This window comes from Sinohyriopsis cumingii, chromosome 17, assembly GCF_028554795.1.
Source record: "Sinohyriopsis cumingii isolate HCF-2022 chromosome 17, ASM2855479v2, whole genome shotgun sequence".
NCBI classification, from domain to species: domain Eukaryota; kingdom Metazoa; phylum Mollusca; class Bivalvia; order Unionida; family Unionidae; genus Sinohyriopsis; species Sinohyriopsis cumingii.
This window is the reverse complement of record NC_142977.1, coordinates 37,369,588-37,387,805: the sequence shown is the minus strand read 5'-3', so window position 1 is coordinate 37,387,805 and position 18,218 is coordinate 37,369,588. Positions and strand designations below refer to the sequence as shown.

The 18,218-nt window shown below is 35.1% G+C and overlaps 1 protein-coding gene across 1 annotated transcript in view; it reads right to left on the bottom strand.

The window, feature by feature from the left end:
• Nucleotides 1-18,218, bottom strand: part of LOC149778443 (gamma-aminobutyric acid type B receptor subunit 1-like) — a 128,425-nt gene that overhangs the window by 81,725 nt on the left and 28,482 nt on the right. The window contains exons 3-7 of the mRNA XM_089939276.1: nucleotides 16,448-16,618; nucleotides 11,683-11,784; nucleotides 10,738-10,803; nucleotides 6,603-6,794; nucleotides 3,827-3,966 (exon numbers count right to left, since the gene is read on the bottom strand). Coding sequence (XP_089795402.1) covers nucleotides 3,827-3,966; nucleotides 6,603-6,794; nucleotides 10,738-10,803; nucleotides 11,683-11,784; nucleotides 16,448-16,618 — 671 coding nt within the window. The remainder of the gene's footprint in view (nucleotides 1-3,826; nucleotides 3,967-6,602; nucleotides 6,795-10,737; nucleotides 10,804-11,682; nucleotides 11,785-16,447; nucleotides 16,619-18,218) is intronic.

Below are 18,218 nucleotides of genomic sequence, written 5' to 3'. Positions count from 1 at the left end.
ATTATCTGTTTCTTTTACCAAGAAAAGAAACATCTTTTCCTAAAACCAGTATCACTCTACCTTTCAATAACTATATTTTTAAATAGTTTATTTTCCCTGCTGAGATTTTGCTGCCCGGAAACATTTTCTTTTAATCCTGGTTTAATGAATCAACTGTTTCAACGGCTTTGTTTAGACTGTTTTATAAATAGCCAAATGTCTGTAGAAATCTTTAGAAACTTTTTGCTGGCACTCGACTTTTTGACTTCTTCTAATTTTTTTGACACGACGCTGGTCCGCCTATTAAAATACCCGGCTGATTGCTCCCTTTGATGTCTGAAGACTGTTTACCAGCTTGCGCGGTAACCTCTAAATAAGCACTTCTTTGAAAATGCTAAAGTGATTTTTAACGAAAGAAAATTTTCCATGTGGAACGAAACGTTAAGACATAATTTTTTGCAGTCTTGCCTAAACGATCCATAATGAATATTTCTCAGCTTCATCCGTACAAAATGTGGAGAATCCGTAGAGTTAAACAACAAAGCAAACAAAATTATATTGGATAAAGACCCGTTCTGCATCATCACAGTAATTGGCCAAAAACAAACGGTTGATGCATCTTCACACAGAATGCATGATATATGTGCTCTTGTGCTCTTGGCGAGCATGTTGAAGACGGCGCTATTTCCAAATATATACCTAAAAGAAATTTCATCCCAAATACACAGTATGATTTATGTTAAATACAGGTATATGCCAAGGAAAATCCCATGATTAGTCCTTTTGTTGGTCAGGTTGATGTTATTACAGTGAATTTGGTAGAATAATTAATGTGTACCATTAAGATCAAGGCGATTAGAAGGTCACTACTAATTAAGATTTTACTAAATACTAATTGGATTTATTTGCAGATGATACCAACTTTTTTATCATTTCATTGCAGTATAGAGTTAAAACAGGTACTATAGTCTTATGTTGTTATAAGTGAACCTATAAACATACGTAATCCCAGATAATACCAATATATTGTTCCGCCTGGATACTCCTACAAGATGTCAGATTAAATTCAGCACCAATCCATAATAGAACTCCAAGATTTTATTCACATTTTCAAACTCAAACATCCAGTAGGCCATCCCACCCATAAACATTACATTTTAGATTGGATTGACCTGATAATAATATTCTACAGTCTACATTGGTGTCCCACGAACTTGCATCGGATCACTTCTGCGTCATTAGCCATTTCAACGTATCAGACCCTAACCATCCATCTCTGCTTGCTACTAAACTCCCGTATGATAAATATAACTCAACTAATGCATGACATCCAGGAAAACCTAACAACTTTGATACCTCCTACAGCAGTAGAACTTGAAATCGTTGCGTTTATAGTTTGACAAACATGCCCTAGCAACCAAGTGCAGAGTTACAACTCTAAAGTGTTCTGCATATCATAGTAGTGTTGGGGACCAGTTTTACATTGCTAAAAGTAAACGCCATAAGGTGTGAGAGAATTTCGCTTTCCACCAACCTCACTATTCATAAGAAGATCTTTAAAGCTGCTAGGAAGAATGTCACAAAGTTCACGAGGCTAACTCAGCCTACTACAGTACTAATATCACAGAAAATTCCAACTGCAAAGAGTTCTTCGAGATAACGAACAACCCAATATCAAGGAAAACATTGTACACCACTTCCAATTACTTTATCTCCGGTCAACCTTCCGGCCTGTTTGCAATTTTTACCCCGTGGAAAAGTCAAATCCATTATGGATAAACTTAACAACACAATTTCAATTGATTCGTTGTTGCCATATAGTCGTGATACAGAATATCAACGGCAACCTTTAACAGCATTTGAATCCGTCTCTATGGATTTGGGAAATACGATCGTGATGAGAAGTGCCCCAAAGTTATGTGAACTCGATCGGATTCCGACATCACTGCTTCTTGAGTTATTTTATTTAACATTGCCTTAACTGACGTTATCAATAATTCTCTCTCATTCTTTTTCAAAATTACCATTGTACCATATGAATTCAAATAGTCTTTTTAATAATGTACAGTCCACAGTACTGAAGCTACCCTTCTGAGTGTTTTCAATGATCTCTCTGCTTTGGATAGTAAAAGGTTTACATTCCTCACCCTCTTTGACTTGTCTGCGGCATTTGACACAATAGACCATGATATATTACTTCACCGTCACCAGCATGCATTTGATATTCATGATACAGCCTTACTATGGTTCAAGTCCTACTTAGTAACCAGGACAAATCAGTCGACAGGACAAACTATGTCCGTAAATTGTAAACACTCCAGCTCGGTTGATCTATGTTCTGGTGTTCCACAAGGCTCCATTCTCGGCCCCGTTCTCTATATTATCTATTCTCAGCCGCTTGCAAGTGTCATAAATCAACATCCGGTGTCTCACCACTTGTACGCTGACGACACTCTAATATACAAATCTAGTTGTCCAATTGAAGTTCAGGGTACCGTCCAGGGCTTAGAGAGGTGAATTTCCGACATGAAGTCACGAATAACATGCTACAAGCTGCAGCTGAATGATGATCACCACACAGAAACTGTCTCATGCATATCCTTTACATCAACAATACCAACATTAAATTCAAACAGTCAGTACGAAGCCCATGTGTCACTGTCGACAGTACTGTCTCTACTACACCGACATTTCATGCAAGGATGCAAATCTGTAGCTGAGAAGCATTAGGTCCATTCGCAATTTTCTTTCTGTTGATGCCACTAAACACCTGTGTATTTTTTAGTACCTTAAAAACTCTACTATTGCAATTGGTTTGGGGGCCCCGAGTGGCCGAGTGGTCTAAAGCGCTCTCCGTTACGGATCACTGCCATCTCACCTCTGTCTGCTCCGGTTCGAGTCTCGGATTCAGCCAATGTGGGTATGTGAGAAAGCTTGCCTGTAGCTTCTCGTGGGTCGGTGGTTCTTTCTGGGGTTTTCCCGGGTTCTTCCTCCACCATTAATACTGGCCGCCATGTATAGCCTATCGTGTGCTGAAAATGGCGTTAAACCAACAACAACAGCAACAGTAATTGGTTTGTCTCAGTATCTACTACAGAAACTTTAAAAGGTTCAAAATGCAGCTGCGTTGATAATCCTAGAGCACGGAAATTTCAGCACACCTGACTCATGCTATGCAATTTTTGGCTACCCGTTCTATCCAGGTTTAAACACAAAATCTGTTCACTATGCTACATTTCGTTGACTGTATCTAACCTCATTCATCTGCAATGCAATCTTGTTCTCACTGTTCACACTGTTAAAACGAAGTCAATACGTAGAATGTCCTTCTGCGTACAAGGGCCGATCCACGTGGAACCAGCCATGTGGAACGAATTTCTCACTGATCTTAGACAAGGACACTGTGACCTCATTGAAAGGTACTCTTAAACACATATTTCAACAATACGAACAGACTTGAAGACTTAATAATTTGTATATCCTTAATTGCAATCGGCATGTTTATGTTTTGTAATTCCATGGTGTTTATTTTTGTAATCTTGTCGCTGTCAGTGTCTTTTATATGATATTTAATATTGTAAAGCTCTTAGAGCTTTCAAAGATTAGGAGCTTTACTAAGTCCACATTATTATTATTATTATTATTATTATTATTATTATTATTATTATTAAAAAAGTAATGCTGAAATATCCCCCCCAAATAAAAAGTATTTTCGTGCGTATTCCCCGGGGACTATACAAAGGAATATACAGTTCTTAATATATACCTGGTGGTAATACAAATATTTTATGTTATTAGAATGGTTTTGTGTTTGTCAGGCAAGTTCATTAGCAGTATTGTCTGTTACCTCTCCTGAGTTTTGTTGAGTGCAAGAGCAAGTGCCCATACTGCATCATACGCCAGCGGACTTTCAGGATATCCCCCCACTTGACTCGTATCCAGGGCATGCAGTCGCTCGTCAAGTCGGTGTTTGAAAGCTGTGGTGTTCTTAAATAAATCAAATAAACGGTTGGAGGCTGATCGTATGAGGTTTCACTTGCATAAAAGCACCATTGTAACATAAAGTAAACATGTGGTGCACAACGTTTATTCCCATTAATACGAATATATTTCGAACTCCATGCAACTTAAAGATGTAGGGAGATGGAACTTCGGTAAAAATAACGGGAAATACAGAAGACAATTAATGAAGCAGATTATCATAAACAGGTTTCGGTGTATTCTTACAGCGTAAATAACATATTAAATTTGCGATGACGAATCTTCTTTGTTTTGTAAAGGTACAATCAATAGATCCGAACGGTAGATACTGACAAAGATAAACGTAAACGATATGACATATAGAGCACAGATTCTGTACTAGAAAGCAAGTATTAATGAAGTTTCGGCTACAACAAAACAATGATGGAATGTCTGGCGCACGGATATGATCAATCAAAATATGTCTATAAAGGTATTGGGCAACATAGGCAGAACTGGCAATTTTTTAATAATGTTAACATACATGACTGAACGCTACTTGATTATAACAACAAATTGTACAAAATTACAAATGGCAAATCCTTAAAGTTGCAATGTACTGAAGAGAATTGTTTTTATCCTTCAGTTCGATAACAGAAAAACTACCTAGACACATGTTTGTTTCTCATCGAACTTGTGCGAGATATTTCTGCCACCTTTCTAAGAAAACAAAATAAAAACATTCCATTTTTCAATAAACAGCATCCCACAATTCATAAGCAGTTGAAAATAAAAAATATATTAATCATCTTCCATGAAGATAAGCACAACATAATTTCCCAGACGTAGCCCTTTGCTATCACCGTATTCTTTTATTGAAATTTTACCTTTAATTTTTTTTATAGGTCTGTCGTTAATATATTTGCCACAAAAGATCAGCTTACAGTCACAAGTAGACTACAAATGATTATACAGATAATTATCAGTATCTCGTATTACAGTGTTATGTTTTGTGTTTAAATGGAGTTTTGAAAGCACATTGTGTATAAACAATAATGCTGCTGAAGTTTCTACGTCAACACACATGGCAGCCTTTCTAATCTATGTGAATATCTGCAATGTATCTATATCGGATTAACTGATTAGACATGCACGACCATGTTTAGCAAAAGCAATTATAAAATAACTATATAGCGTAATATATGATTACCATTTAATGTGGCGAAAGAAAATGCACCGTAAATAAACCTCACGAAAAAAGAAAAGAAAATCAACAACAGGGAAAGACAAATAACGACGTTATATTTAACTTGTAACCCACATGCTGTGTAGATCCACATTTCGAGTAATTTTACACTAACGACTGTAATCGTATACTTCATGAGGTTCCCGATGCACACTTACCAAGGAATTGAATTCTTTTCATTCCTCTCAACAAATTTGTATTAAGATTGTATTGCCTTTTCTATTTTAATGTTCTTTCATGACTGTATACTTGAGAGTGAGTCAACAATACGTTCAAAGCTATAATTTTCCACTTGTTCAAACTCAAAATTAAATCTACATGCAGTTAAGTCCTGACCTCGATCATTGTAATGTTATCTGCCTGTTACGTCCCTATAGTCTTCAATTAAGTTCCAGAAAAGAGCGAAAACCAGCATGTTTTGTAAATTCAATAAATAATGTATTTCCCTTGAATAAAAATTTAGAAAGGACTTACAGTATTGTGAATTAACTCCAACTAGTTCTAAAAGATTTATCATAAGTCAAAATGCATAAAGTTCCACCTTAATTTCAGTGGTATTCCAAATAAGCTCCAATATTGCAAATGTTGATGTATCTGTATTCTCTAGCATAGTAATGTACTGATGGCCTTAAGTGCGATGATGTGCTAACAGTCCTTCGATATATCACAATATGACAATCCAAAAATATTTTTGTTTGAATTCACTAAAATTCTAAATTAATCTTGCTATCCAAGAATATTATTGATGAACACTTTGTATATCCAGTAAATAAAAACTTGAATATATACTTCATCAAAACGAAAAATGAACAAAACAACCAAAACCATGCAAAAGAATGAGTAATGTATTAAGTAAACAACATTCGATAAAAAACCAGAATCAGGATGAGGGTCAAAATTTCATTTCTAGAACATTCCAAGTTGTCAGCAAGATATGATATAATATAGTAAACATCAGGTACACCAGGTTTTCCAAGGGGAAATTCCAAATGTCCTAGACTCAGATTAAGGTAAACATCTTTACTTCCATTGATAATGTTCCTAATATTTAATCTATTCTCACAGAGAAATACTAGATATGTTAAATGTTGCTTACAAAATCAGTGCCCCAAATTAGGTAAACAGTAAACTTGACTTTGTACAAGTTCAAGAGCAAAATACAAATGTACATAACATATAAAAATGGAGGCAAAAGTAAAAAAAAATAAACAATACAAATTAAATATACATAACATGCCTTAGAGTCTCGAATACATATTCTGTGTAACGTAAAGAGAATGCAAATATTTATGTGACTGATATTGATCTAAACAAGTGTGAATATATATTAGTCAAATATATTCAATATTAATTTGAAGACTCTTCTTATTTAGATCTAAAGAGAAGGAATTGATAAGTGATACAGCCTTTTTCTTACCATTCCCGATATTGTTGGCGTGCTGCCTTGGTGCAGTAGAACTGCTTCTGTAGTGAAGTGTCCCTCGAGAGCTTCGCGGAGCTGGTCCGCCGTACAGTTGATCGTGTTATCTGCCACTTTATACCAGTTGTCAGGGTACCAACCGATGATGAACCAAACGTACTTCTTCCCATAGAGTTTCTCTTTGTATGCCTAGAAAATAGGAAAAGGATTTATTGATCGGGATGGGGTGAGGTGGGGGTTGAGTCTTAGGTATCTTCTGATTGGGTTTTCCTACCAGTTGACACGTATGACAAGATCTGCAGCATTTACAAACATCACTTTTGATTTTTTGGCCAATACAAGTGAGTCAAGATCTTATTATAGTCTTATTAATCCGTAACTTACCAGCCGAAGGAGTTTCGTGGGCCAGACTAAGTATTTCCTGTCTGTAAGATTTGGAACTACATATTGATAGTTCAGTGACCACTCGTCCCCAGCAGGTACCTCGGGAGGTCTCTATTTTCTCATACAAATTCCATTTTTAATGAAATAACAGATAGGTGATTATGTGGCTTCAGTTTCACTAATGGCCCTTGGAAACAAACAGGAGATCTCAGGATCTTTTTACTGTTCGACGACAAGTGATTGTTGTTTGTTACTCTGATTAGAGAGGATCACTGTGATCAGTACCTTTTGACTGATCCAGTCAAGAAGTGAAAACCTCATCTAAAACCTGACCAATACATGTGTGAGCTGAAGGATCAACATCATTCTCAAGAGCTTTTTTTGCTATAGCTCTAATAACTGCACAAGCTGGGCATAAATCAGGGAATTCTTTTTCAATAGGATCGACCTTTTGATCCAAACAAGGTTTGTCAGTAACAGGTGGATTAACCACAACCTTATCTCCAGCTAGGTCGTTGCCTAGTAATACATGAATGCCCTCAACGGGTAAAGGCGACACTGTTCCGACTGACACGGGTCCTGAGACTAAGTCTGATGACATATTTACACAGTAGTGAGGAACATTAACAAATCTGAACTCTACTTCCTGAATAAGAACACTCTCATTAGATGAAGACTTCTCAGTACCTGACAATTAAAGACTCTGAGAAACTCCTATGTCCCTTAAAATTTTAATAGGAATGGGATTGGCCGAATCACCCAAGAGTGATATGGAACCCTTCGATATGAATGGTTTGTAATTCTCCATGATACAATCAGACTGGAGTTTATTAGATCCAACAAATGTATTGCTTTCAATAGATGACACTGACCTTGACCTATCAGAAATAAGAACATTTGGAATAGGTCTGTTTTGATTCTGATGCTTATTTTTTAATTTGTAGCAATCAGAAATAACGTGTCTTTTCTGCTTGCACTTGGTACACGTTGGAAGAGATAAGGATTTTAGATCAAGCTTATCGGAAGCTTGATCTCTAAAATTTGTGCCTGACTGAGATTTAGAAGCGATTGTATTAAGCTGAAATACTTTTCTGCCAGAAGACTGCTGAGTGGAAGACTTGCCTACAAAAGGAACTTTATGAGCTAAGGAATACTCGTTAGCAGCACGAGCAGCATTTTCCAAGCTTTCGACCTTATGCTCATCAAGATAAGTTTTAATGTCACTATGGATACAGTTATTAAACTCAGCAAGTAATACAAGTTGTTTGAGACTTTCATAATCTTGATCAACTTTTTCGGCTAGGCACCATCTATCAAATAACTGCTCTTTTTCTCTTGCAAGATCGACCTGAGTTTGTCCAGCTCCGGTTTTATAGATTCTGAAGTTTTGCCGATAAGCCTCAGGGGCTAACGCATAACCCTTTAAGACGCATTCCTTCACCACAGCATTGTCAGCATTTTGCTGTAGTGACAGTGAACGGTAAATATCACTAGTCCAATGCTCCCTTAGCCCTTTCAAATTTTCCTCTAGTTTTTTCAAAACGAGAGAAATATTTGTCTACTTCTTTTTCTCTGAAAGGGGACACTAACCTATCATTCTTAGTGACATCAAAACTTGCAATTGTATGCAAAAAAGGAATTTATTTTTCACTTGCCAGCCCCATTTATTTTATTCTAAATGGAAATGCCCTATCTTCCTTCTCTATTTGCATTTGCATGTCTGTCTGCCTGACTGTCTGTCTGTCTGTCTGTCTCTCTTTGTCTACCTCATCTATTGCATTTGCATTTGTTTTTCTTCTTTCTACAACTGCATTTGTTCTTTTGTAACTGTATTTGCCTTTCTTTTCTCTTTCTTCCATATCTAATTACGTTTGCAATTTTTCTTTCTGTAATACCATTTGTTCGTTTTCTTTCTATAATTTCAACTGCATTTGTTTTCTTTTTAAATTTTCTGAAGTTCTAACTTTCATAACTCTACTTCCATTTTGTATTTTTATTGTATTCCTTTACTTTTATGTCAGAGTCTGATAAAGATATACTGCTCGAAATCAAAGCACTTTTATCCAAAACATTTTTTTTCCACCAAATACTGGACCAAAATACTTTTTATTTCTTGCTTCGTTAAGGTAGCCTTTGCCTCAAAAAGATCATATATTCTGTCATTTTTAATCAATTCATCTTGTTCCAAAACGTCGAATTGTTCCTGGGTAGGATTTGAAAGAAGATTTATTCTTTTTATGACACTGTAATAAAAGCTTGCTGATTTTACTAAAGAGTCCGAAAATGTAAAATAATGCTTGGGATTTAAACATTTCAAAAACTTGGGGAATTCAAAATTCAAAACACAAAGTTTTCTGAAATATTTTAGCCAAAAGTCATATATACCAAGGACGAGCAACCCCCATTTTCTTGGTTCCTTTTTAGGCTCTTTAACGAGAATTGTAAAATTTAACAATATATATTTCCCTAGAAAAACAAGGTAAAAATGAGAAAAAGAACTTTAGGTTTTACGAATTAAAATCCAAAAATAATCGAAGAATTAAAAAATAGAAGTCATAGAAATAAAAAGTCCTAAATGAATCTGAGTTGGAGTCCTGATGAAAAATCCAAGATGGAGGACGATTACGTATGCAATAGTCAGTGTTGTCCTGATGTGTCAACAGTTCCTTGTTGAACCACAGAAAATAATATTCCAGGTTTGAATTCCAAATAAAATTTCAATAAATAGTTTTGTCCAATAATTCTGTATGAGCTCTTAAATATTCAGGGAAAAGAATTAATAATTCCATATAATAGAATTTCAACTCAAACTGGTCACAACAATACACATTTAAGTGTCAATGGTTTATAGCCAAACTGACTAAATTTTCTATAGAAAAGAGTTATACACTAATTTGTGACGCAAAGCAGATTCCCGTAGGAGGGTTATTTGATCATGTATCTAGAACAATATAGAAGCATTTTACATGTCAAACATCATGTACTCCCAGTATGGCCTCAACTAAATCCAATGAATTTTACTCTGGGAAAGAATTTTTAAAAATATTAAAAAACTTGTTTACTTCAACTCACTGATTTCTGAACCAAGCTCAGGGACTAGGTCAGCAGTAGATACAAAGTTTCTATTATTAGTGTTTCCGAAAAGAACAGGTTAAATTAATTTCTGTAAAATATCAAATCCAGTAAATAAAATTACATTACAATAGTATGTAATGGAATAAACCTATTTTAAAAATTACAAACAAACAATTAAATTAAATCAAATATACATAAGACATTACATACCCCTTGCCCACACATTGCCATTTTTTGGACTTAAGATCAAAAACAAATTCTAATGGCAATGGGAAATCTAGTTTTGATTTTACCATTTCATTTCCCCTTTGTCGCCAGAGTGTCTTACTCATATTAAACACATTGGCATTTTAAATAGTTCCAATCGCATTACCAGTTTTAAATCAAGATCATATTGTTAATAATATGGGCTGATGTTCAATTCCCTTTTTCCTCTAAGTGCTATACTTTCAAAATTCTCATTATAAAGGCAATTTTGTCACCGTATCATCACATCTCAGTACTCACATTTTGACCATAAAAATGCCCACGTGATAACAACGTCGATTTGTTGGTTCCTGTAGCTTGAGATAAAATATATTGTATAAATGACAGGCGTTGTAAAGAGACTTGTTCACTTGGTTAAGATCCGATGATGCGTTGACCAGGCAAATAATATTAAAAAAAAAAATACCTGACAGAATACTCTTCTTGCCATGTCTTCGTAAAATACGCCAACGATGATTCGAGCATCCTGACGCTGTACGAAGAAATATAAACAGGAAATATAGACAGAGTTAAGTTCAACAGCATGTCAATTTATATTGTAGATATTAATTCGAAAGGTCATGATGGACTGACTTAAATACAAATTACCGTAATCTTCGCACAATAAATCCCACGATGTACGACAAAATAGAGTGAAAATGATAGAATTTATAATCTCAGCGGCAAACTGTTATATAATATTTAGTAGTAATAATGACAACTTAGACGTAATGAAGCGTATACTTTTTGGCAGGCAGCTGCGACATTGTAAATGGTACCCAACACTTTGTTGGGTTCAGTGGAAATTGCAGTACAGTATTCTTTACGTCTCTTTCCGACTTTATACAAGTACCTAGTTCCATCACTTTGACAAATTTCATCACAAAATATAATATAAGCACACTTTCAACAAGCAAAATGAAAATACTAAGACATTACGATTTTTTCTGTTTTCTACCAAATTGCGACATATTTAATTAATTTAGTACCGCTAATCGAACAGGTAAAATATGTTTTGAAAATTTTTCCCATCTTTAAAAAAAGAAACGTGTCACTTCAAATATTAAAAGTATTTGATTATACATTCATATTTTAGTATTTGAAAAAATGTTATTATTACCATTATCATTTTTTTTGGTTAAATATTGTTTTTCTTGCTTTTTGCATTCTCCATAATACTAAAATACCATAGGCAAAGATACCACGTAGAAAACGCTACTCCCCAAAATTTAATTTTACATTAAACTTGTGTAAATATATAGAAAGAATATCATGACTTTTATTATAGATGATAACATGACGTAAACAGATTATTAAAGATTTTAGAATTAGATTTCTGCGACTTCCCACAGTCTCTAAGCATATGCACTACCTTGAGATTTCGTACAGCGTTGGTTGGGTCTGTGAGGAAATTTTGGCGGACAGCAACCTCTATCCCTGCACGTTTTACCCTTTCCTCCAAGTCCTCCACCGTCTGAGAAATTAAAATTACCTTGTAATTGTAGGATAAGAACATCAATAGTTCATTTTTCTCTAATACACTACATGATTCGTAATGTTTTAAAGAAGACGTATCTCGGAGTAAGGATATCTGAATGGTATTATATTTTTCATCTTACTTTATACCTTAAATGAAATATATCAGTGATCCATGCAAATTGCGGCTACAGTACAGTGACAAACAAGTGGAAGTTTATACCATATTTGAAGTGAAAGTACTGGCATGGACCTGTTGAAATGTTAAAAGTACAAATGTTAAACTGCATTCATTTTGCAATAAAAGTAACGCTGCTTTTTAGGAATTGATAAATAAAAACACGTCAATGAACGTTTCTAAATTAGGATCTTCAGAAACTCATCGAAAGTTGTAACTCGAGATAAATTGCTCCTTAACCTAGAATGTGTGAGTGTGTGATTTGGATTTTTAACGTAGCTTCAACAATTTTTCAGTCATATCGCTACGATATCTGTAGTGTAACAGTTTATAGTGATGTCTAGCACTGGGGTATCATGCCGCAGACATGTAGCATGATGTCCCACCCAGTCACATTATCCTGAGACCAGCCCGACCAGTCCTAACACTAAGCTCTTGATGCTGAGCGTCAAGCGAGGCAGCTGTTAGTACAATTTTTGTAAGTCTTTGGTATGACTCGGCCGGGGATCGAACCCACGACCTCCCGCATCCGAGGCGGACGCTCTAACCACTAGGCCACCAGAGCGGTTCTTAACCTATACCTAAATTGTCAAAATAGTGTCCTACTTTTAATAATAATAATAATAATAACAATTTCCTTAATACTTGGTTGAGTACGGTCCATGCTATAACTGGATATTAAATAAACTGAGTAATTGTTTAATGTTTCTATTTTTAAAAAAATGAAACAAACCCAAAGCTTTACAATGCAAAAGAAATCTTTAGCATGATTGCAAAATTCTTTAGTTTATATGCACTGAAAATGCAGTCTAGTTAATATTTAGCTTGATTTTAAAAAGCAATTGCTGTAATTCAATGGAAATGCAACCTCTAAAAGATGGCAGTATTCATAATTTGACTGATGTTTTGGAGCAAATATGTTTTAGTCATTTATAAGCAATTTCATCCGCTAGATTTTACTTTGAGAATGTATGTTCCAATTTTGGCTGATTAAACAGCGGCAGCCATATAAGACGTGTTTTCTTGTTGTACTGAGGCATAATTTAACTGCGGCTCAAATGTCCCACCAAACAGAATCAACACGTGACAACCAGACTCGGGCTCGGCTGAGGGTAAATGCTGTTTGTAAACTTCTGTTGACAGAATCAGTACCAAGTTTTAATGACTGCATTAAAGAAATTCCCATGGTTACAACCCAGACTGCTGTTCCCATGTTTAGAAACGAAGAAAAAATCTAAAAGTTGTTTTTGTGAACTTTATGGTTCTCTAATTTCTTCAGCATCAATAACAAAATGACACTCTAATCTAGTCTTACTTTACAACGCTGTCAACATTGTCAATTTGTTCATGCTTACTATGTGTCTTTTATATGTGAAAAGGAAAGGACAAAGCCAATTCCTCCCTCTTCAGTTATTAATTTATAAATTGTATTTATTAAAAAATGTTGATTGTTTCAAACATTCTTTAACTCTCTCTGTTTCACACACACACACACACTGACAGAACAGTAGGCGTCTCTTCTCTTAGATCCTGCCTTGTGTGCATGTAACGATAGGAGGGCATGGACATTATCAATGGAGGTAGAGGTTTATATTTTATAGGAGGTATTATATGGTGGTAAGGGTAGAAAAATAAGTTAGTTTTTATATTAGGCACTTAAATTCTATTATATCACCCTTATTTTAAATCTTACTGTGTGTAGTCAGTAGATGAGTAGATGATGGTCACTGCAAATGGAAGCATGGATGTGATATGAGTTGGACTTTATTTATAAGGGACTCAGAGGATATTAAGAGACCCTTGTTAATAAATAATATTTGTCCTGAAAAGTACACAACTGACTGGTGGATTATAGATAAATGTGTGTTGGATTCTAAGCGACAGGATGTTGGTAGAAAATGATTGGTAGGCGGATGGTATGTAACTTGACGCTGGATAGGGTGCAGATAAGTAGTGGATGATAGATACGTGATTATTGATATTTAAGGATTATGAAAACGATGGTAGTATGGAGGTTTTTTAAATAATAAAAAAATAGAATGTAGAATGGAGTAGACATTTTAAATTTGTAAGGGGACAGAAGGGTGATAAGTGATATAAAGAACTTTCTTGTGTTATCAAACAAAGCAAAATACGGCATTTATTTTGGAATGCAGACAACTTCCCTTTTTCCCGGTCGACAACCTCTAACCCAATTGCGTTTTCCTCCATAATAAAATAAACAAAACAAACTTATTCGGGGAGATTCAGATCCCCAACATTTAACCAACTTACTTTGTTATTTAATAAATCAGGTGTTTGTTCAATGTTTGTTTGTTTGTTTTTCTTGGGGGTGGGTGGGTGCGCGTTTTGTTCTTTGTGTTTCTTTCTGTTGTTTTTGTTTTGGTTATTTTGTTTTGTCTTTGCTAAAGAGCAACTTTTTCCTTGCTGATGATACTTACCCTTGTAGTCAAAAAAGCAAACATTCAGACTTTAAGTAATATTGATTAAATAAAAGCATCACATACTTTTCAAGACATATTCAGAAGTCGTTTTTCAATAAGAAATATAAGTAATCTAAAGTTTAAGCAAATCAATAGCATTGCCTATTTTTTTATACTTATTTATTCAATAAAATATATGTCAAAAAGGATATATTTCCACTTACCCGCTTAGTATCTGTTCCTTGAAAATTTTATCAGCAAATATTTCACATTTAATTGTTTCTTCATTGGAGGGAACAGTTACGGAGTCCATAGTGACCATCTGAGGAATTCCTCATGTACTATTTAATCACTTTAATTCAATGAATCTGCTACGTCATAAAAAATAACCATGGTAATTAGTTTGAAGATTGTCTTCCTCTTTATCACACACACACACACACACACACACACACACACACACACGTGTATGTGTATGAATGTGTGTGTGTTATTATAAATATTTCACTGTTCAAAACATTCTTATCATTATTTTATTATTAATATCACTAGTGTTGTTATTGTTGTTGGATATTGCACTATTTCTTGGTTAAGACACTATTTTCGATGAACCAAGTAGGTAGCAGTTTATTCTTTTATCTAGCTGACAAAAATGAAACCGATATTTCGATTCTGACGGTCTTTACAAACTTGAGATATAAATGAATTATGACAAAGACTGAATGATTGAAAATAGTGCCAACGAAGAAAATGCACGAATTGAATGTCAAAAAACAGCTAAAAAGCTATAGCACCCCGACCAATAGTTAACACAGTGCAAACAGCAAAGAACAACTCAGAACTATGATTTAATATACGGTGGCCAATATAGGCATATTCTGAATCGGAAACAGTTTTAGGGCTTTTAGAAACCAACCACTTTATGCGTTTTCCTCTTTCAGGTCAGTAAATATCGTAATTACGATAGGCGAGATATCTGTAAGATATATTACTGGTTTAGATGTATCTTTAAACAATGAGACAAACAACTGAGGAGAAAGCTATCACACTTGATCAAAAAGCACTGACCAAAATCTCAAGAATAACCTTATCGCTAATTTACGTCATTCTGTAAGGCCGACTGACGTAGCTACAAAATCGCGTTGTAGAAATACATGATGATACTCAAATACGCAAAACCTTGAAATGTAATAAAATACAAGATATCAAAACGCGGAGAAAATAAGCTGACATTTAAGTAAGAGATATTCAATGAAACAAATATAAATTAGTACTATATGTGTTAACCATTTTTACGCTGAGACATCACAAACATATAACTAGTCCAAATAATGCTTTACATAATGAAATGAAATAGATGTTACAGCATTGAATTGACGTGTAGAACAGTCGGTGGGGGCAGAGCATCGTAGTTTCTTACAATTTAGAGAAGGTTAAAGTTATATGCTTCTCCATCGATTGATGATGTGCTTTGAAACTAGGTTAAATTTGTAAAAATAAATGATGTTCTGTGTCTTTGTTGGCACCTGATTGCGTTATATGTTCTGTTTTCTTGGCCCCGAGTGTCCGAGTGGTCTAAAGCGCTCTCTGTTACGGATCACTTCCATTTCACCTCTGTCTGTGTGGGTTCGAGTCTGGGATTCGGCCGATGTGGGTATGTGAGAAAGTTTGCCAGTTGCTTCTCGTGGGTCGGTGGTTCTTCCCGGGGATTTCCCGGGTTCTTCCTCCACCATTAATACTGGCCGCCATACATAGCCTATCGTGTGCTGAAAAATGGCGTTAAACCCCACAACAACAACATGTTCTGTTTTCTTCAAGTTTCATCTACTCTGAGGGTAAATGGATACAGAAGGCAACACTTCATTGAATGTTTAGTCGCAAATGCTAATCCGTTTGGCGATGAAATCGTTCTATTTTCTGCCGATGTCAAACAAGATTTGAATTGCTATAGCTGGTAAGGTCTTTCATTTATGAGTTGTTATCTTTGCAACATCATAAATGTTTCATCTGATGCGAAGTAAAAATGATTTATAGCCTCGACAACCATACATAATACTTACTGAAGTAAAGACTTCCTGGGTTTCCTGTATGGTAGCAATTCTTTTCCAATTGAATTTCTCGAATATCCTTACTCTGGTGGGATTGTGGAGCGTCGCTGAGGGATGGGTTCTGAAGAATGTTGGGAATCTGGCTCTGTTAGATAATGCTGGGGAACTGGATCCGTATGCCAGCTGAAAGAAAGAATGAGCTATATAAACTACGACTGCGACAGAAAGAAAAAGATTTCATGATTTCTAAATGAAAATACGCTTAATTTAAACAGTATTTAAGAAGACCATCACAAAGTTTATTATGTTTGAAGTGCATTCATAGCTATCTTTTATTATGTGTATCAGTGAAAAAATACACAAATTTGTTATTTGCACAATATTGGAAAAATACACCGCTGAAAACAATCGTCTTTATAGAATTTTAGAAACGTCAGACTTTAGACTAAAGTTTGTCTTTCCAATGACAGCGTTAAGGTCATTAATATATATGTTGCTTTGTTTCTCTTGAAATTGTCCGTGCACCTCAAACTTTGTATATTTCACCTTCATTGCACATGTGATATTCTTTGCTAAAGATGCCAACGGGTACCCGGGTATGCGGGTAACCGCCCGTTAATAATAGTCGGGTAATAAAACAAACAACCGGATACCCGTTAAAAAAACGTATTCCAAGTTCAGATCGAGGCACAGAATAACGATTACAGTTCGAGGTTCATGTCACATTTATTCATCATCACAGTGGCTCGTGTAGTTGCTTACAATTTACTTGTCCTACATGTACTATATAATAATACACGGGTGGACACTTCTCTCCTTTTTCGTGCGACCTATTTAAGAATCAACGCTGATATTTAAAGCTAGACCGTCCTAACTTTGTGCCTGTCCATGATTCGTACACCATTTGGCTCGCGACTTAAACGCGTTTGTTTTGAGATTCTGATGACATTAATTAGGTCAGTAGCCTTTGTCGACAGCGACAGTAGGTACTGATTAAGAAATATTCGACGAAATAAACTTTAAATACGTACTACAATTCAAATAAAAGAAAGCACAATGTAAATGTCCGGTTTAACTAATGACATTTTTGCCATTAGTTTGCGGCTCTGGAGATAGTATTTGCTGTTCAAGTAAGGGCCGCTGTTCATGTTTGTTTGCTGGACTCTTTTTTCAAAGCGGGAAACCCGACGGATATATCTTGCACGGCAAAGGCAACACAAAATCTAGGTTACCGTAACATGCATTTTTCATACCATGTTAGCAAAAAATGAACGAAACGGACAAGTAAACAGAATGAAATTTTTAACCTAAATATTTAAATACAAGGGAAATCTTTGTTATTTAATAACATTTAAAACAATTCTAATAAAAATTTACGTCATGTGTAAAAATGATAATTTTTGCATTAATTTTACTTCAAACAGTTGCAAGAAAACAGACAGGATTCTTGAATGTCAAACCACTTGTCATAGATTCATCCTATTTTGATAATAGTACGCAGAGGATCAATCTAAATTAAAAATAAATGACGTCAGTTATCATAAAAGAACGAGCTGTATCGATGTGACTGTTGGATGTTATATGACTGAAAAATGTTAGAGGAGAGAGATTTTGTTAAACTTTAAAACATGTTGCACCGGACCGTCAGTAGTTTCAAAACGGGGGAGTTCTGGCTCAAAACCCTATTTTGAACTTGACAACATAATTCTCCCCCATACATAGCCCCCTCAAGTTAGCCTAAACAAATACGAAAACAACTTTGTTGAGGAACAGTGTTTATTTC